Source organism: Myxocyprinus asiaticus, chromosome 44, assembly GCF_019703515.2.
Source record: "Myxocyprinus asiaticus isolate MX2 ecotype Aquarium Trade chromosome 44, UBuf_Myxa_2, whole genome shotgun sequence".
Classification (NCBI taxonomy): domain Eukaryota; kingdom Metazoa; phylum Chordata; class Actinopteri; order Cypriniformes; family Catostomidae; genus Myxocyprinus; species Myxocyprinus asiaticus.
The window spans coordinates 2,894,184-2,915,060 of record NC_059387.1 but is presented as its reverse complement, the minus strand read 5'-3'; the positions used below and the strand labels follow the sequence as shown (position 1 = coordinate 2,915,060).

The window sequence follows — 20,877 nt, the reverse complement described above, 5'->3', positions numbered from 1 at the left end:
CTAGCTTTTCTCAACCAAATGAAGCTCTCTTAAATAGCAGTGTGTTAAAACAGAGCTGCAACAGAAAAGACCAGCTTAAACAACCATGCTGGTATAGCCTGGTTTATGCTGGTTAGTGCTGGTTTGGTGCTGCTCGAGCTGGTGGACCACCAGACATGGTCTTTCTCGTGATGCTGGGTGAAACTTTGAGGCAAAAAAGTATTTAAAAAAAAAAGAAAAAAAAAAAGAAAAGACAAAAGTACAAGACCATGTACTTGAATTCATATTGTGTGTGCATGAACTACTCATCCAATGAAGCACTGCGAATGATATAATTGAATTAAAAACTATGGTACAGTATAAAACTATTGATTTATATTCATTTGCTTGTAAAAACAATATATTTGAAGTTTATTGCAACATTTTCAAATACATACAAATATATAGGTACTTTAAGGGAGTAGTGAGACTCACTTGATTGTTTCTATGCTTTATGGGAGTGGGCGGTTCTTTTGCAACAAGGGTAGTACAGTTGTTCACCAGGAGTTTGGCTATAAAATTGATTTGTTAAAAAATTATTTGAAATAGCATGGACTGATGGCTTCTACAGAAGCATATATCCTCACTGAACAATCTCAGAGCTAACGGTAGATCTGTCTTGAAAGATTTAAACATTTTCACTATAAATCAGTGTTTTCTTTTCAGTGGACAAAATTAATGGGAGTTTTTGTACCAAAGCCATTTTTATTGAACATTCTCAAGGGCCTCTCACACCAAATGGGTTTTTTGTCTGTGCTGTTTTTCAATTATTTTTTTTCAATGTTAACATGCACTAGATTAATATATTTGACATTTGTGCCTCACTTCACTGTTTTATCTGTGTCTCATACAGGAGAGGCACATTTTTAGATGCTGTGTCAAGTAAAAAAAAAAAAAAAAAAAACTTCTCCACATCGACATAAGAATACAGATGTTCCAGAACCAAATTTCATGAAAATCATTCAGTTCCAGTATTTTTATTTTTATTGAACCGGTTATGAATAGACTTGTGAAAATTACAAGTCTATTCATTACATTTATTGCGGCAGTTCCAAGGTAAATTGTCCTCAGTGTGGCACGTAAAGCGAGTAAAATTTTCTGCCAAACTGGTGCGTTTTTTTTTAAGGATAATGCACTTCTGAGTTTTAAATGAACAGAACCCTCCTCCCTACCCTTAAACCTATTTAGTTGAGTATAGTATAGTGCAGTATAGTGTACTGGCCATTATAGTAGTATAGACAATTTGAAGAATATATATATATATATCTATAAGGAATTAGAACGGTGAAAACGTATTTCAGGAACCCTTCAACAAGTCTCTTTTTCAAGGTAAGTCAGCCCACTCAGCAGCCATCTTTGGAATGCTCTTGGGCAGTTAGGGCTATTTTTCTATGCAAAGAAGTATCATGAATGTGCAGCTTCTATCTACTTGAATGGGTAAAGACCGAAATCTCCAAAACGGTTGGTCAAGATTATGATCAAAGAACATATTTCAAATAAGCAGTAAAATCTGACAACACTGTGTGGCAGGGTGAGCAAGAGATGGACACAGTGGGTGTGGCATCAGTCCTCGGAGAGGCATTTATTTAAAATGCCCAAAACAAAGGGGAATCTGGGGCCTTGGCAGAGGAAAGGGCTGTGAGAAGGAAGAGTAGTGAAGACAGGAGAAGGTCCAGGTGATTGTGGGCGGGGTCCCGGCGGCCGCTCCAGTCCCCAGTGTCACATGTAACTCGCGCCGGGGTTCCAGGCTGCAGGTATGGTGACGCATCTAACTTGCACCGGACCCTCCCTGCTCCGAGGAGAAGCGCGCTCTGTGTTTAAAGGCAGCAGTGATGAGGCTCATCACTGGGTTCAGGAGAGCACCATCAAATGCCGCTAAATGGGGAAAAGTCACCGTGGGTGAAGATGATCCACAGGAGGGGCGTTTCATTCTGTAACAACTGGTATAATAAACTGTGCGTCTTTAACTCAGATTATGCTAAAAAACAAAATTTTACCATCTTGTATAACTAATGCACATGCTCGTTCTCGAGTTGATTGACAGGCAATTTCTGTATCTAAAAGGTGATTGGCTATTTTACTTGTAAGGCGGGACTTCCTTTTCTACATCTGTTGACTGTTGGTTGCCGGTGGGTGTTCCAATTTCTCCCATTCATTTTAATAGAAGTGGCCCATCTCTGCTAAATAGTCTCTGTTTTGACAAGCAGGAAATGTTCATGAAACAATGACATCACCAACGAACAGTCCTTGAAATGGCCTATAGTCTAGTATAGTGCTGGGCCGTTTTTCTGAGCATATGGGGGCCAGCCGGACCATTACATTCTCGCTTCCCTGAGATGCGAGAGTCTTACTCACAGCTTTTAGTAAATATACATATATATATATATATATATATATATATATATATATATATATATATATATATACACACACACACACACACACACACACACACACCTTGCTTTTCAGGGCCCCCTGGTGGCTTGTATCACTTATAGCTAGAAACGGGCTTGCTATAGTGTCATTAAAAGCAAAATGTGACATGAAAAACCAGCCTAATCTCATGAACATTACATGATCGTGGTAACGTTTTTGCAAAACGAAATTATGCTCCTCATTACAAGTTTAGTTGCAGTTTCCTAGTGAAATACCCAGCGGGGATGCCAAAAGTGGGTGAAATGGTGATGTAATCAGGTTTTTTTATTCAGATTTTAATTAGTAAAACGTAACTCCCTAACCTAAAACGTAAAGCTAAACCAAACCAATAGTGTCCTAAAAGCAAATGAAAGATGAACAAAACGGACATCCTTAACCTAAGCCAACACCTTAACCTAACCAATAGTGTCCTCATAGCAAATGCAACATGAAAAGACAATTTCTGAAGCAACCATGTCATTTCGTGTCGCACTCTATCAGGTGAGCTACCGTGCTAGCTAATCATGTAAAGTGTGTATCATGTTGGTTAACACTGTAATACAAGTGTTAAAATGTATAATTTTTCAAATGATGTGTTATAGTAAAAGTGTTTTGATATCATAACTTAGCAGTGTGTGAGTAATAGTACAAAAAGTCATAATCAGCCATTGTACTTGTGATTTGTGTGAAAGTGAATGAATTGCAGAGTTATTGTAGCACCTTTAGTATTCATGTCACCAGTAAACTGCAACGAAACGTAGAATGAAGCACGTAAAAGTCTGTTTACAAAAATTTTGTTAACATTCATTCTATGAGACTAGGTTGTGAAAACGTCCTGGTTACTTGCATAACCTCCGTTCCCTGATGGAGGGAACGAGACGTTGTGTCGATGTAGTGACACTAGGGGTCACTCTTGGGAGCCCGAAACACCTCTGGTCTTTGATAAAAGGCCAATGAAAATTGGCGAGTGGTATTTGCATGCCACTCCCCCGGACATATTGGTATAAAAGGAGCTGGTATGCAACAACTCATTCAGGTTTTATGCTGAGGAGCCGAGACAAGGTCTGGCCATTTCAGCGGGTAGTTCAGCGATGTGGCAAGAGGGACACAAAGTCTCGTTCCCTCCAGCAGGGAACGGAGGTTACGCAAGTAACAAGGATGTTCCCTATCTGTCACTCACTTGACGTTGTGTCGATGTAGTGACACTAGGGGTCCCTATACGAAACGCCACAACTGGCTGAACTGTTTTATGTGAACTGGCGGTGTGTGACGGCAGACCACTGTGTGCCTCGTAGCCAGCGCACCAGGCCGACACGTAACCTCCCCCAACATAGTTATGAGTGTCGAACGGCCCTTTGGGGACAAGTCGACTACCCAAAAGATAGAGACAGGCTAAACCAGTCATGGCCTCTTTTCCCCTTCTTTTTTTCAACTCCCTAAAAAAGAAGGGGGATTATCCGACTGGGCCGCCAGGTCTAGTTGGGGGGTGTCCCTCCCAAGGGGAGGACACCGCGGAGACCACACCTCGCTCAAAGAGAGGGGGGGATATTTAAGTGGAAAAAATACGTCACGTGGTCTTGCCGACCATGTGGAGAGTCTCATGGTAGATTCTACCCAACGGGGGAGGAGTCACTACAAACATGGAGACTGGGGCAGAGGGGCTCTGCCCAAGGAAGACGCAGTTTGCCAACAGGGAAACTAATTAGCAGAATATATACATCGCATGGGGTTACCTTACAGGGAACCGCCACATGCGGAGCACCTACCCCAGAACAGGGCTCTTAGTTAGCACGTGTACTAGGCCGGCAGTGAGGCTCTCCGAAAACTCGACTGCCACAGGGCTCGGAGGAAGTCAACCAGGGAACATAGTTTGTGAACACTACTGGGAATTGATGGCGCAAGTCTTCAGCTCAGAGGAGGTGAAAGGCGTTATGTGCAAGTGAAACACCCGGCCGGCTATCCCGGGCTTATCTGCTTGTATTGCGTGCCACTACCTGGGACGAAACCGGTTCCACCCGGAGGTTGTAGAACCTTGCAAAGGTGTTGGGTGTTGCCCAGCCTGCTGCTCTGCAAATGTCTGTTAGAAAGGCACCCCTGGCCAGGGCTCAGGAGGCCGCCAAACTCCTGGTAGAATGGGCTCGTAGCCCTACTGGGGCGGCACGTCCTGGGCGTGATATGCCATAGCTATGGCGTCGATGAGCCAGTGGGCGATCCTCTGCTCGGAGACATTGCTTCCTTTCCGCTGTGCACCAGATCAGACAAAGAGCTGCTCAGATATCCTAAAGCTCTGCATGTGATCCAAATAGATGCGTAAAGCGCGCACCAGACACAGCAATGACAGGGCTGGGTCTGCCTTCTCCTGGGGCAGCACTCGCAGGTTCACCACCTGGTCCCTAAAAGGGGTCGTGGGAACCTTGGGCACATATCCCGGTCGGGGTCTCAGGATCACATGAGAATGGCCCGGACCAAACTCCAGGCACCTTTCGCTGACAGACAACGCTTGCAAGTCTCCTACCCTCTTGATGGAAGTGAGTGCAGTCAGGAGGGCAGTCTTCAAAGAGAGTGTCTTAAGCTCAGCTGACTGCAAAGGCTCAAAGGGGGCTCTCTGTAGACCCTGAAGAACTACAGAGAGGTCCCATGATGGATTCAGCCTCCTGGCGCCTCTCAGGAACCTGATGATCAGGTCGTGCTTCCCTAAGGACTTACCGTCGACTGTGTCGTGGTGTGCTGCTATAGCAGCAACGTACACCTTCAAGGTGGAAGGGGACAGCCACCCTTCCAACCTCTCCTGCAGGAAGGAAAGCACTGCTCCGACTGCGCATCTCTGGGGGTCTTCCCGTTGGGAAGAACACCACTTAGTGAACAGACGCCACTTAAAGGCATATAGGCACCTTGTAGAGGGGGCCCTAGACTGAGTGATCATGTCTACCACCACTGGTGGTAGACCACTTAGGTCTTCTGTGTCTCATCCGGGGGCCAGACATGGAGATTTCAGAAGTCTGGTCGCGGGTGCCAGATGGTGCCCCGTCCCTGAGAAAGAAGATCCTTCCTCAGGGGAATTCGCCGGGGGAGGGGGGCTGTCATGAGAAGCGTGAGGTCCGAGAACCATGTCTGGGTGGGCCAGTAGGGTGCTACCAGGATGACCTGCTCCTCGTCCTCCCTGACCTTGCACAGAATCTGTGCAAGTAGGCTCAGGCGAATGAGTACAAGGTCCTCCCTTTCGGCCTGTCCTTGTCTCCTCGCGTTTTGACAACCTTCGTGGGTTCTTAGCAGACGACTGTGAAACGGGTGGCATCTGCTTCCTGCAGTGGGCTCCACACCGGGTCCGGGCTGAAGGGGCGGGCTGCGGCGGAGCCTGTGAAGTCACCGCAGGGGGACGCCCTTGGCGATGAGCAGACAGGGTGCAGGATATGCCAGATAGCCTCCGTCTGCTGCTTCACCGTCGAGAACTGCTGGGCAAAGTCCTCGACGGTGTCGCCGAATAGGCCAGCCTGGGAGATGGGGACAGCAAGGAACCGTGTCTTTTCGGCCTCACCCATATCAACCAGGTTGAGCCAAATGTGGTGCTCCTGGACCACTAGTGTGGACATCGTCTGCCCGAGAGACCACGCCGTGACCTTCATCGCTCAGGGAGCGAGGTCGGTCGCCGAGCGCAGTTTCTGCATCAGATCTGGGGCAGAACTACCCTTGTGCAGTTCTTTTAGTGCCTTGGCTTGGTGGACCTGCAGGAGAGCCATGGCGTGCAGGGCAGAGGCGGCTTGTCCAGCAGTGCTTTAGGCTTTAGCCGTCAGGGACGACGTGAACCTACAGGACTTGGAAGGGAGCTTTGGGCATCCACGCCAGGTGGCGGCGCTCTGTGGGTATAGGTGCACCGCGAGCGCCTTATCCACCGGGGGAATTGCCGTATAGCCCCTGGCCGCCCCGCCATCGAGGGTAGTGAGGGTGGGTGAATCGGGACCGGGCAGTAAAAGGTGCCTCCCACGATTTCGTCAGCTCCTTGTGCACTTCCGGGAAGAAAGGCACTGGAGCGGGGCGTTGATGCTTTGAACGGCGCCGCGAGCCCAGGAACCAATCATCAAGCCACGAGGGTTCAGAGGAGAGCGGAGGGTTCCACTGTAGCCTGATGCTCGCGGCCGCCTGAGAAAGCATGTCCGTCATCTCTGCATCAGCCTGTGACTGGGCAATCATACCCGAAGGGGGGAGCCCAGCTGAGGCTTCTGCATCCGACTGGACAAGCCCGCTCTCCAATGCTGCGCCCGAGCGCTCATCAGCTTTGCGGGCTACGAACAAGAGGCCAAACTCGCCGTGAGACGAGCCGGCGGACTCATCCGGAAGCCCGATCGGGGCAGATGAGCGTGCTGGGGAATGGGAGGTCCACGGGGGGATACCCGGCGGAGGCGATCCCATTGGGGTCCCCAAATTGCCCCCAGTGCTAGCCGCGCTGGCCTCAAACCCGTAGGTAGAAGGACCGAGGCGGGGAGCCACTGGGGTGGCTTGCTTCCTTACGAAAGCAAGCCACGACCACAACGTTGCCATGGTCATGTTCTTGCAGTGAGAACATGAACCATCCATGAACGCTGCCTCTGTGTGGGTCGCGCCCAGACACAAAAGACAGCGATCATGACCGTCTGAAGCTGAGAGGTAACGACAGCAACCAGGAATAACACACAATTGGAAAGGCATCTTTTAAAAGACGTGTCTTTAAAAAGACGTTCCATGTGTGCCGCTCTTTTAGAGAAATATACTCTTTTAGAGAAATATACTCTTTCAGAAAATATACTCTCTTTTTTCTGTCGAAGCGCCCAGGGGCCTTCTCTGCTGTGCACCAGTGCAGAGGAGGGAGAAGCCGCTGAAATGCGCCATCAGATCCAGCAGAGGTGAATGAACAGTGAGAATTCAGCTCAATGAGCATGACCGTTTGGCTCCAAAGAGAAAATCTGAATGAGTGGTTCCATACCAGCTCCTTTTATACCCGTATGTCTGGGGGAGTGGCATGCAAATACCACTCGGCAATTTTCATTGGCCTTTTATAAAAGACCAGAGGTGTTTCGGGCTCCCAAGTGTGACCCCTAGTGTCACTACATCGACACAACGTCGAGTGAGTGACCGATAGGGAAACGCAATTATTTTTGTGGTGGTAGTGTTCATTACACCAGGAAACTGCCATTATATGTGCAATGAGCCACATAAAAATAATTTAGCAAAAATGTAGCTGTAGTTACGTGATTCTATAAGATCAGGTTGGATCTCTAAACAAGACAGCGAAATAGACCATGCTTCAATTCTTCTTTTCATTACTGCTTGAAATGTGTGGGCTTTTCAATGTGGCTGTAAGTGGGGCATTTTTAAGAGCCTCTGTCAGAACAGCCTCATATGAGTGCTTATAAACCTTTAGAAAGCCGGTAAATGCTTTTTCCTCAGAATAACAACCAATCACATGCTTTTGTTATGTTGTTTGGGTGAGTATTTGCTATGCTCCGCATGTTAACACTATTAATTTCCAGCCACAAATCCACTCTAAATGTAATCTCTTCTGTATTCTCTAGGCTGCATTTTTAGCCCCCCACCCCTCAAAGCCCCCTTGCAGGGGTATCAGCCCCAGAGCAGAGGCAAAGAAAGCCCATAATTAGTCGACTGCACCCGAAGGGCACGGGAGATAACGGGATATCCTCCTATTTTGGGTGTGGGGTATGGTTGGTTATTTGGAAATATAGAGAATAGGTGGGACGATTCCTGTGGAGAAAGAAAGGAAAAACAGAGAAAGAGAGAGAGAGAGAGAGAGAGAGAGATGAGTCATGCAAGAAACTCAAGTTACTGTCAGCAGAAAAACAGCTTTCTGTCAAGTTTCGTCAAGGACAGTGACAGAACTCAGTGACACCACAGAAAAGTTATTTATAAAAACAATAGTTGTGGTCCTGGATGCTGATTGGTCAATGCAGCGTTCCAGTCATGTTAAAACAAACAATTTAGTAACAACTATGATGCAAAACATCTGTTCACCAGCTACTGTGGATATCACTGCACAGAACCCATAGAGGCCCACCATTAACCTTAGTTTACATGTGAGGGACCGTATCTCTGACTGGAAGGATGCCACATGAATTTGCTTAACAAACAAAATAAAAGAACCTAAGAAATGAACATTTTTGTGGCTTTTAGTCCAAGCTTGTTTACTTTGTGGTCATTATATGCCAGTGCATATATGGGTGTTTATTTAACTAACAGGCACTTTCATGTCCCAGGAGTTGATTTTTAATTAAATTAACAGATTTCAACATATGTGTGTGTGTGTGTGTGTGTGTGTGTGTGTGTGTGTGTGTGTGTGTGTGTGTGTGTGTGTGAAGATCACATTAAAACTGACTTGAAAACTTTTTACCAGGCCTTCATCATGTATTTTCACTGCTTTTCAAATGCCTTTTTTATACTGATTGTACTGGTTTAACCTTGTGCCAGATCCAGACTTTCAATATTAAATTGTAAATCCACTATATATACTATATAAACAAATTAATTCATGTTTAAAACTATAATAATCTAAACAAATTGTGAAATAAACAAAACATTTAAATATTTATAGTGTGTAAGTGATTTCTGTCATGTTTTTTTTATTTTATTTTTTTAATATGACTGTTCCACAGTTATTGAGTCATTTCCACCACATCAAAAATGTTGGCCCCTAATATATAGTTACCATCTCTGGTGTGCATTATTTTTCATTATACCACCGGTCTGTTAAATGCTTGATTCTGATTGGTTCACGGACGTTCTAAGGTGTGTAATTATTTTTCAAGTAAATGCACACCTATAAAGTAGTTCCAGGTCTTGGCCGCATAACGGTTCCATATCACTTCGCCAAATTATTTCAGTTATTTCAAAGAGCCCTACAGGCTACCAAAACAAAATAACCATATAAACAAAGTCACTGGTTAAAGTAAATCGGTTAAGAATGTCAAACAATGTCTAAAATATCCACCATATATTTCAATTTCGGTTAAAAAGAGCCCTCTCGTTCCCTCGTCTCCCCCGCACTTACACACGCTCACACACACGCACACACACACACACATGCGCACACTGAGACTCCAGTCGCAACCGACAAATAGAGCCACACCTCCATGACTTGATCAATACAACAATTTATATTATCCAAAAAATTTTTTAATGTTTCAATATATTTCGCCCTAATTAGCCTCACATAGCTGCAGTGGAAAGCACCGCTCCCCCGTTTCGCTTACGCATACACACACACACACAGAGAGAGAGCGAGAGAGAGAGTGAAGCAACGCATCCTCTGTTGCTGGTTCTAACATGAAGTTTTCTAATTAGCAACGAAGGCTTGAGCTGTATCAGAGCAAGATAAACATACAACAGTTTCTATATGATCTGAGATATCTGTGGTAAAAACCCTCGCACTCCCCACCTCTCTCTCTCTCACACACACACACACACATTGAGGACGGACCGTTGAATTGTTTAAAAATCATGCACACCCGAGGTGCAACGGTTTACCACCTCGGGTGTACATTATTTTTAAACAATTTATATATATATATATATATATATATATATATACACACACACACAGTATAAAACCATTATACTACTCCCTTGATTTGGTCAGACACTCAGAACAACCAACAACTGTTAGCTGTGGCTTGGGGTGGGGGGCTTGGTCATGTGTCAGTCTGCGGAAGAGTTAGTAACTGCAGTAATTATCTCTAACACCTGTTTCTCATTATAGTGATGGCGGAGGGAGACCTGAAAAGGCACACCAGAACATCAGAGAGAGACCAGAGCCTGTGCCTGAAGCTGTTTGTGTGTTTGGCCATCAAGAGCCAATTTGTTTAAGTTTTATTAAGACTGAGAGAGAGTAATAAAACACTCACCTTTGACTGTTCGCTGTCTCCCGACTCCTCCTTTGCCCAGAACTTAGAAAGCTGCTACAGTGGTGCTGAAAACCCAGCTTTGGAGGAGTACGCCGTTATGGAGTCCTCACTGCTGGGCGAAGTCTTCAAAACCCTCGCCAGCATCCAGCATGACTCAACACCAGGGCCTCATGGATGCAGGATGTATGCCTGGAGCAGGAACAGCATTTCCAAGTCCTGCTCCAGGCACAAGCGCAGGACCAAAAGGTGCTCCGGAGCCTGATCGCCAGAGAGGGGGCTGGCGCTGCAACCTCCCTGGAACCCACCCCACCCACGACCCTAATGAAGATGGGGCCGGATGACGACCCGGAGGCCTTTCTGGACCTCTTTGAGAAGGTCTGGAAGTGGCCTCCTGACCAGTGGGCAGCCTGGCTATGGCCCTTACTCCCCAGGGTGGCTCAGATGTTGATAATTGAGGAGGCTGGCGGCAGGGAGTTGTTGTGCCGCCAGCCTCCTCAATTATCAACATCTGAAGAAGGCCATCCAGCAACGGGTTGGTCATGCCCCGAACAAAGCCGTCAGCTCTTTCGGTCTCTGAGTTTCGGGAGTTTCGCTTTTGCTCAGAAGCTCCGGGATGCCTGCCGGAAAGGTTGCTGGCGGAGGGAACCTGCGTCGTGGATGTAGTCGACCTGGTGTTACTGGAGCAGTTTGTCGCCCAGCTACTGCGAGGTATGTCCGAGTTGGTCAAGTGCCACCACCTGGCTTCGCTGGAGGAGGCCGTCCAGCTGGCAGAGGACTACATGGCGGCATTTCCAGGAGGCAGCGATCCAGTTTTTTCTTTTCCTTCTCTCTCTGCTCTCTCTGCAAACCCTGTGTCTCATGTTCCTTCCCCCTCCCCTCACCCCGTCCCACCCAGTCCCGCCCAGTTCTGGCTCCTCAGAAGTCCCACCCAGCCCCGCTTAAACCCCATCTCTGGTCCAGGAGACCCCTCCCCTTGTCTGTCCCTCCGTTATCCCTCCCAGGTTGGCGGGACCGCCCCCACGAGTGCGGAAGGAAGGCCTGGGCCGGTCTGCTGGAGCTGTGGGGAAGCCAGACACAGTCAGGATCGGTGTCCAGTAATGGAGGTGGGGACTCTGGTCCAGATCCCTGACACTCCACAGGCCACTCCAATCGGGCAGGGGCGTATCGGATACCGGTAGGAGTAAAAGGGGATACACATCAAGCTTTGGTGGATATGGGTTGTTCTCAAACCTCAATCTACCAACGCCTGGTGCAAGGCATTAAGTGGTTGAGGGTAAGGTGTGTGCATTGTGACATTCACAAGTATCCAGTGGTTACCATTGAGACACGATTCAGGGGGAAAAGGCATAGAGTTGAGGCTGTGGTTAATTCCTGCCTCACCCATCCACTAATTCTGGGAACCAATTGGCCTGGTTTTAAAAATGTATTGAGGGTAATGTGTGTGGATGGGTCCTGCAAAATGTGACGTGCGATGCTATGGCGGGGGAGGCGGTGTTAGGACTGTCGACGTCTGCTCCGCATTTTGATAATGCAGACGGGGGAATTCCCATACTCAGGGGCTTCCCTGAGGGGGATTTCCCTCTGGAGCAGTCACATGATGAGTCCCTCAAGCACGCCTTTGACCAGGTGAAAGTAATTGATGGTCAACAGCTCCAGCCTAATGTTGCGCTCACATACCCATACTTTTCTATTATTAAAGAGAGGTTGTATCGAGCGACGCAGGACACTCAGACTAAAGAGAATACAACGCACCTATTAGTACCAAAGCCACTGGGAAACACTTTTCCAGGCGGCTCATTATAACCCAATGGCTGGCCACTTAGCTCACGGAAAAACTTTGAACCGCATAATGGCCCGTTTTTTTGGCCGGGCATTCACTACAACGTATGCAAATGGTGTGCGGCGTGTTGTGAATGCCAGTTGGTGAATCCGTCGGCCACCCTAAAAGTGCCATTGCACCCTCTGCCGTTGATTGAGGTAACCTTTGAGAGAATTGGCATGGACCTTGTTGGACCATTAGAGCGGACTGCACGCGGGCATTGCTTTGTATTAGTTCTGGTGGACTATGCAACGCGATATCTGGAAGCAGTGCCTCTCCGCATAATCTCAGCATGTAGTGTTGCGGAGGCACTCTTCAAAATGATCTCCCGAGTGGGGATTTCAAAAGAAATCCTCACTGATCAAGGCACAACATTTATGTCACGTACACTACGTGAACTGTATGAATTATTAGGCATTAACTCGATTCGCACCAGTGTTTATCACCCGCAAACCGACGAGTTGGTCGAACGATTTAATAAGACCTTAAAAAACATGATTCGTAAGTTTGTACACGAAGATGCTAAAAATTGGGATAAGTGGCTCGAACCCCTGTTGTTTGCATTAAGAGATGTCCCGCAAGCTTCCACAGGGTTTTTCCCATTTGAGCTACTGTATGGGCGCCGGCTGCGCGGGGAGTGCTCGACATCATACGGGAAGCTTGGGAGGAAGGACCTTCGAATAGCAAAAACCAAATTCAATACGTTCTTGACCTTAGAGAAAAACTCCACACTTTGGGGCAGGTAACACAGGAGAATTTTCTCCAAGCGCTAGAACATCAACGCCGACTGTATGATGGGCACTCGACTACGGCTAATTCGCACAGGGAGATAAAGTGCTTGTGTTGCCCACTTTGAGCTCCAAATTACTCGCCAAGTGGCAAGGACCCTTTGAGGTCACACGACGAGTTGGAGATCTCGATTATGAGGCTAAGCGAACGGATAGGGGAGGGGCACGTCAAATCTACCAAACCATGGAGGGAGGCGGTGCCTGTAGCCTTGGCGATGGTACTTCCAGAGAGGGCAGAGCTCGGGCCGGAGATATCTCCCAAACCAAATTCATTCATCCCGGTCCCTTGCGGAGATCACCTCTCACTGTCACAGCTTACTGACATTGCCCGGTTGCAGATGGAATTCGCGGACATGTTTTCACCCCTTCCCAGTTGCACGAACCTTATAGAGCACCATATTGAGACCACCCCGGGGGTGGTGGTTCGTAGCCGCCCCTATCGTCTTCCTGAACTCAAGAAAAAGATTGTTCAGGAAGAATTAGAGGCAATGCTTGAAATGGGCTTAATACAAGAGTCGCACAGTGATTGGGCCAGCCTGATAGTTCTGGTACCAAAGAGTGAAGGCTTGGTCCGGTTCTGTGTTGACTACCGGAAAGTGAACTCGGTGTCCAAATTTGACGCTTATCCAATGCCGCGAATTGACGAGTTACTCAATCGGTTGGGTGCGGCTCAATTTTACTCAACGCTGGACTTAACAAAGGGTTATTGGCAGATCCCTTTAACTCCAATATCCTGAGAAAAAAAACAGCTTTTTCCACACCGTTCGGATTACACCAATTGGTGACGCTTCCGTTCGGTTTGTTCAGGGCCCCGTCCACATTTCAGCACCTTATGGACAAGTTCTTCAGACCGCACACGGCATATCTGGACGATATTATCATTTATAGTAATGATTGGCGGCGACATATGCAACATCTGAGGGCTGTCCTGAGAGCGCTGAGGCAGGTGGGACTCACGGCCAACCCGAAGAAATGCGCAATTGGGCGGGTGGAAGTTAGGTGTCTGGGGTTCCACTTGCGTCATGGGCAGGTGCGTCCACAGGTGAACAAAACTGCAGCGATTGTAGCCTGCCCGGCGCCCAAGACCAAAAAGGAGGTAAGACAGTTTTGGGGCTGGCTGGCTACTACCGGAGGTTTGTGCCTAGCTATTCTGATGTCACCAGCCCACTGACTGACCTTACTTAGAAGGGGGCTCCCGATCCAGTCCAGTGGACAGAGTCATGCCAACAGGCTTTCCTTGAGGTAAAGTCCACACTGTGTGGGGGGCCGCTTTTATATGCATCTGACTTCTCTCTCGCCTTTATTTTGCAGACTGATGCATCTGACAGAGGGCTGGGTGCGGTGCTCTCGCAGGAGGTGGGAGGGGAGGAACGGCCAGTGCTATTTTTTAGTCGCAAGCTCTCCTTCAGGGAGACGAAGTATAGTACCATTGAGAAGGAGTGTCTTGCGATTAAGTGGGCTGTTCTTACCCTCCACTACTACCTGCTGGGGCGGGCCTTCACCCTCTGTTCCGATCACACTCCTCTGCAGTGGCTCCACCGCATGAAGGATGCTAATGTGCGGATCACCCATTGGTATCTTGCGTTCCTTCGCAATATTTTTTTGAGAATGGTTTGTATTCTCTCACAATAAGCTTTGCGTTCCTTCACAATAGTTTTTTTTTTTTTTAGAATAGTTTGTATTCCCTAACAAAATGTTTTACGTGTTTTTGTTTATATCACAGGTGCTTGAGGGAATGGACTATATAACATGACGCAGACACTGCAATAACTGGAGAAAAACCTCTGAATATAATTGCACTTGATCCAGCCCATTAGCACTTTGCACGCGGAATTTCGCCAAACCCACTTGCGCCTAGACTTGGCGCATGCTCGCACGAAAATACTAAAACTTCATGGCCACGGCCACTGACTTTGCACCTATAACTTAAAGCATAGTGACATGCTTGGTGCTAAAGCTCTTAAAATCGGGCCCATTATTTCTCTGATAGAATGTTTAATAACCTTACAGAAAAGTACTTCAAAAATCACCATTCCAGATTGGAAAAGGCACCAGTTTCATAGAATAACACTATAATCAAAACTTGATGCTTACACCCAAACCCAAGAAATCAGGATATTGTTGACAGAGGTTTTTCTTTTGTTCCTTCTACTCATCTAAATCTGCTCCAAACCACTCAAATCTCACAAAAATGTCACTCATGTTTCCCTTTCAAACTAATTTTCCAAAAAGAGTGCATTTGTTGAGTGCTTGGTTGAAGACGTCCTGAGGGTGATATTTGTCTAACGCTTTCAGGAACGATTTCATGGCGAGTGGGTGGCTGACGGTCAGACCCCCTACATGCCCATGTCTCAAAGCACGCTCAGAGTCACGCAGGGCTAATGCGTTCTCCGTGTGAAGGAGCTCATGCTCTGTGGAGCAGATTAAGCCCCCGCACTGACTCATCCCTATGAAAAAAAGAATGCATTATTAGATAAAAAGAGCAAAGAATGGAGGAGGGTGCTCTGGTGGTTTTGTCATGAATATTCTAATTGGCAATGTTATCTCTGATGATTATTAAGTCTGGCCCCAGGGCCCCGTGCAGATCCAATGTAGCAGAAAGGCAACAGCCGCTGGAGACTGAGTGTGTGTGTGTGTGTGTGTGTGTCTATTGTCCCTCAGTACATCTATTGTCTGTTGTCCATTTACAGCCCACAGCACATATGAAAGCATGTTTTTGTGTTTGTCTCTGGTGTAGTGGGGATTCAGTATGTTTGTGAGTAACACCAGCAGTTTTGTGAATGCCACGAATTCTCTTTGATAGCATCAAGAATCTGTTTACTTCATAATACTGATTCAAAAGGTTGAATTTGATCAGAAATGCAAGGAAGATTCAATTTTAAAGATTCTAAATAAATAATGTGTTCATATTCCTAACAGCACAAACATATTTCAGTTTTCCTGCAAATTACAGATCAATATAATGCATCATAGTAATCAGAATGTCTATATTTCTGCATGTAAAACATCTACAGTATTATAGTGGCAATAGGCAATTTCCACTTTGGTAACTCCCCTCATACTCTGTGCCCTCTCTCCAAAACCCCGCCCTCCAAAGACATGTCGGCAAACCTGATGTCAGCAAAATAAGTGTGCAAAATCAGAGTCGGCGCCAGGATGAAATACATAAGGAGACATTTGTCATTTGTTGTGGGGCACACAATAATACACTAATTATATGTACAGTAATGCTAATAAAATGAGTGTGTGTTTGTTCTATTGGCACTGTCTATTGGCATTGGCTATCTGTTTGTTTGACCAATGGCAGATGGGGCCAAGCGTTTGGGAAACTTGTTTAGAAACATACATTATTTTCATTTGGTGCCACCATACGGTGGCCCAGGAGACTACACAAACACACACACACACATACACAAAGAAAATAAAAGAATTGTCTATAGCACTTATATAACAAATAAGTACAACATATATATATATATATATATATATATATATATACAAACACACACACTGGTGGCCAAAAGTTTATAATAATTTACAGATTTTGCTCTTTTTTTACTCACCCTCAGGCCATCCAAGATGTATCTGAGTTTCTTTCTTCATCAAAACAGAATTTAAGACTTTTAGGATTTCAATTCAGGCCTCCTCCTCTAAACAATGCAAGTGAATGTCCTCCATTTGTTGACGGTCCAAAATGCATATTTAGTGTAGATAAAAATAATCTACATGACTCCAGTCGACAAATAAAGTTCTTCTGAATGCAAATGATTGATTATTTTTAGAAACAAAACAATACTTATATACTTTTTAACTACAAATGTTCACTTCCGTACATCTCTGTGACTGCGCTCATGAGAGGGATGATGTAAGCTTGTTGGTAAGGTCACGTGTCTCGTGGAGGAGGAGTCAGGAAGCGCGTCATTGTTTACATATTTTTTTTTTAAATTATTATTATTTGGAAATTATTTTTTATTTTATTTTATATTGTTTTGAAATAGTTTTGGACTGTTTTGGTTTGTGAACGGCACAAGTTTCTCTTGTAAACAATGATGTGCTTCCTGACTCCTCCACATGACGCGTGACCTTACCAACAAGCTTACGTCATCCCTCTCATGAGCGCACATCACAGAGATGTACAGAAGCGAACATTTGTAGTTAAAAAGTATATACAGTTGTGCTCAAAAGTTTGCATACCCTTGGAGAATTGGTAATATATGTACCATTTTTAAAGAAAACATGAGTGAACAGGCAAAACACATTTATTTTATTTCTTATGGGATTCATATTCAGCTGTAGGTTATAACAGAATGGCACAATCATAAAACAAAACATGGCAACAAAGAAAAAAATGAAATGACCCCTGTTCAAAAGTCTGTATACCCTTAGTTCTTAATATTGTGTATTGCCACCTTTAGCATCAATGACAGCATGCAGTCTTTTGTAATAGTTGTCTATGAGGCCCCAAATTCTTGCAGGTGGTGTAGCTGCTCATTCGTCTTGGCAAAATGCCTCCAGGTCATGCAAAGTCTTTGGTCATCTTGAATGAACCGCATGTTTGAGATCTCCCCGGAGTGGCTCAGTGATATTAAGGTCAGGAGACTGTGATGGCCACTCCAGAACCTTCACCTTTTTCTGCTGTAACCACTGGAGGGTCAACTTGGCCTTGTGCTTAGGGTCATTGTCTTGCTGGAAAGTCCAAGAGCGTCCCATGCGCAGCTTTTGTGCAGAAGAATGCAAATTGTCTGCCAGTATTTTCTGATAACATGCTGCATTCATCTTGCCATCAATTTTCACAAGATTCCCCGTGCCTTTAGAGCTCACACCCCCCCAAAACATCAGTGAGCCACCACCATGCTTCACAGTGGAGATGGTATTCTTTTCACTATAGGCCTTGCTGACCCCTCTCTAAACATAACGCTTATGGTTGTGACCATAAAGCTCTATTTTGGTCTCATCACTCCAAATTACAGTGTGCCAGAAGCTGTGAGGTGTGTCAAGGTGTTGTCGGGAATATTGTAACCGGGCTTTTTTGTGAGAGCAGGCTGTATTTCTCTTGAGGTTACCTGTGGGTTTTTCTTTGTATCCCAAACAATTCTTCTGGCAGTTGTGGCTGAAATCTTTCTTGGTCTACCTGACCTTGGCTTGGTATCAAGAGATCCCCGAATTAAATAAGTTATTGAACATTACTGACTGGCATTTTCAAGGCTTTGGATATCTTTTTATATCCTTTTCCATCTTTATAAAGTTCCATTACCTTGTTACGCGGGTCTTTTGACAGTTCTTTTCTGCTCCTCATGGCTCAGTATCTAGCCTGCTCAGTGCATCCACGTGAGAGCTAACAAACTCATTGACTATTTATACACAGACACTAATTGCAATTTAAAAAACCACAGATGTGGGAAATTAACCTTTAATTGCCATTTAAACCTGTGTGTGTCACCTTGTGTGTCTGTAACAAGGCCAAACATTCAAGGGTATGTAAACTTTTGATCAGGGCCATTTGGGTGATTTCTGTTATCATTATGATTTAAAAAGGAGCCCAACAACTATGTGATGATACATGGCTTCATATGATCACTATCCTTAAATAAAAGACATTTTTTTGCATGATCAGTCATATTTTTAATATCAATGCCAAAATTTCTGCCAAGGTATGCAAACTTTTGAGCACAACTGTAAGTATTGTTTTGTTTCTAAAAATAATCAATCGTTTGTGTTCAGAATAACTTTTTTGTCGACTGGAGTCGTGTGGATTATTTTGATGCACCCTAAATGTGCATTTTGGACCATCAAAAAATGGAGGACATTCACTTGCATTGTTTAGAGGAGGAGGCCTGAAACATTGTGTCATTTTTGTTCTGTTGTGCACTCCTGGGACTACTGTAGTTGTTTTCATAAAATCATGAATGGGTGGAAAGTTTTCTGACTGATACTTTGAGGTTTAATGTTAAAAACAGTAAGGTCTCTTTGCCCCCTTTCTGTTCGTTGAAGAGTCTGTAATGGTTTTTATTATCATTGTGTACAAAGAAAATAATACACTTTTTCTTTATGTTCTTGTTTATTCTCTATTCAAATTGTGTTTCCATTGCCATCTGGCTAAAGCCAGCTCATAATTTGTCCATTAAATACCTGCAGACAATCCAAACACACCCACGAACCAGCAATGATCCATGAAAGACATTTTGAAAAACAAGTTCACGCAAAAGTTTTCTTTCTTTGTGTTTCTTCTTGCTCAGGGGTGTCGGCCCAGCTGACGAGCACACGTCTCAGGAGGAACACTTCGGTCGGGACACCCTTCTGGATGGCCCCTGAGGTGAGACTGTTGAGAAATGGTCTGCAAAACATCGAGGTGCATTTGTGGACTGCAAATGTTTCCTACGTTTTTTCCATATGATTTCCATATGAGATGGGGACAAAGGACGATTGCTCTGAAATTGTTTTGAGTGTCAAAGACAAAATTTCCATATGACTCAAGGGTAGAGGGTTATGTCTCTGAATTTGTCCTAGGTGTCAAAGCAATGAAAACATGGACTGAGATTCAGCTTGTAGTGTGATTTTTAGACTCGTAAACGACAAGGAATACTCTGGGTTCATCATTACACTAATAATTTTTCTTTGAATTAAACACCTTAAAGCGCTGGACTTTATTTTGAAGTTTATTTGTAAAGCCTGAGGTAAGACCTTCAGATCTTGATCTTCTGCTTTCATTCCATTTACTGGTTTTCCCTCCCTAAAAAAGATAACTATGCAATATTATAAATCAATGTATAGATCTAAACATACAGTTAATGTTTGTTTTTAACTGGGAAATACAGTTATATATATATATATATAAGGGCCTTTATTAATTATCAGCTCTTGCTTTTCACTCATTATACATCTTTTGTTCATATTACTGTCTAGTCATTTTCTATTTATTTCTACTTTCTATTTTACATTTTCTATTTGTTCTATTAACATGATTCTACATTGTTTGGTTTTCCTATGTATTTTCTGCACTATGCAGCATTTAAAGTACAGTAGTTTATCTGTAGTTGTCATATAGTACCAGTTGCTGATATAGCAAAATATCAGAATATGATCTTACACAAAATTAAAATGAGTTCATCAAAACATGTTCATCATTGAAGAGTTATATATCTATATATCTATATCTATATCTATATCTATATATATATATATATATATATATATATATAAGAAGATATAATAAGAGTTTGAATTTATTTTAGTTTAATTGCATTTTTAAAGTATTTTTTAATAACTTAATAAATCCAGACATAAAATGCCACATAATTGGCATTTAAAACATAAATAAAACAAATGTGTTTGTTATAAATACTGGCAATATTCAGTATTATTTTGAATAATAAATATTTGAAATATATACTATTTAAAATGTTTAGTAGCCTACATGTAAAGGCATTGCACATATTTAGGAATTTAATTGTTAAAGATTTTGGAGACATTTATATGTTGTAACTCTATTGAGCAGTCAGTGTCCATTTCAGGTGACAGTCACTTTTGCGCATGATATTTCAGAGCCAAAACCATAGACATTTTATTGACATTGTATTATTTTCAGTACAAACATGCCTCTTTTCTGTGCAAATTAGGTGTATTATGGATTGCGGTATATTTACAAAATCTCTGTGCTATTGTAGTTCGTGCGGTGTAGTCAAGAGCACTTTCATCATTTTAATGATGATTCAGGTCCCGATCAGAGTTAGGAGAGTGATGCTGTACAGTCCCAGTAGAGTAACTAGCACTCAGAACTGATCCACAAGTTTGGGAACTGTGCTGTGCAAATTGTTTTGGGAACAGATTTTGTGGACATGTTTGTGTGTTGCCTGACTTTCATAATTCCTGCGCAAGCAACACACACCACTTTCAGCATGTGCTTTTCATTCTTTGTAAATGTATACCCTAAATGCTTGCCCAGGTTTAGTAA

At 44.4% G+C, this 20,877-nt stretch overlaps 1 protein-coding gene across 1 annotated transcript in view; it reads left to right on the top strand.

The window, feature by feature from the left end:
* LOC127434232 (myosin-IIIa-like) overlaps positions 1-20,877 on the top strand; it is a 160,368-nt gene that overhangs the window by 39,100 nt on the left and 100,391 nt on the right. The window contains exon 6 of the mRNA XM_051686810.1: positions 19,163-19,239. Within this exon, the coding sequence (XP_051542770.1) occupies positions 19,163-19,239 (77 nt within the window). The remainder of the gene's footprint in view (positions 1-19,162; positions 19,240-20,877) is intronic.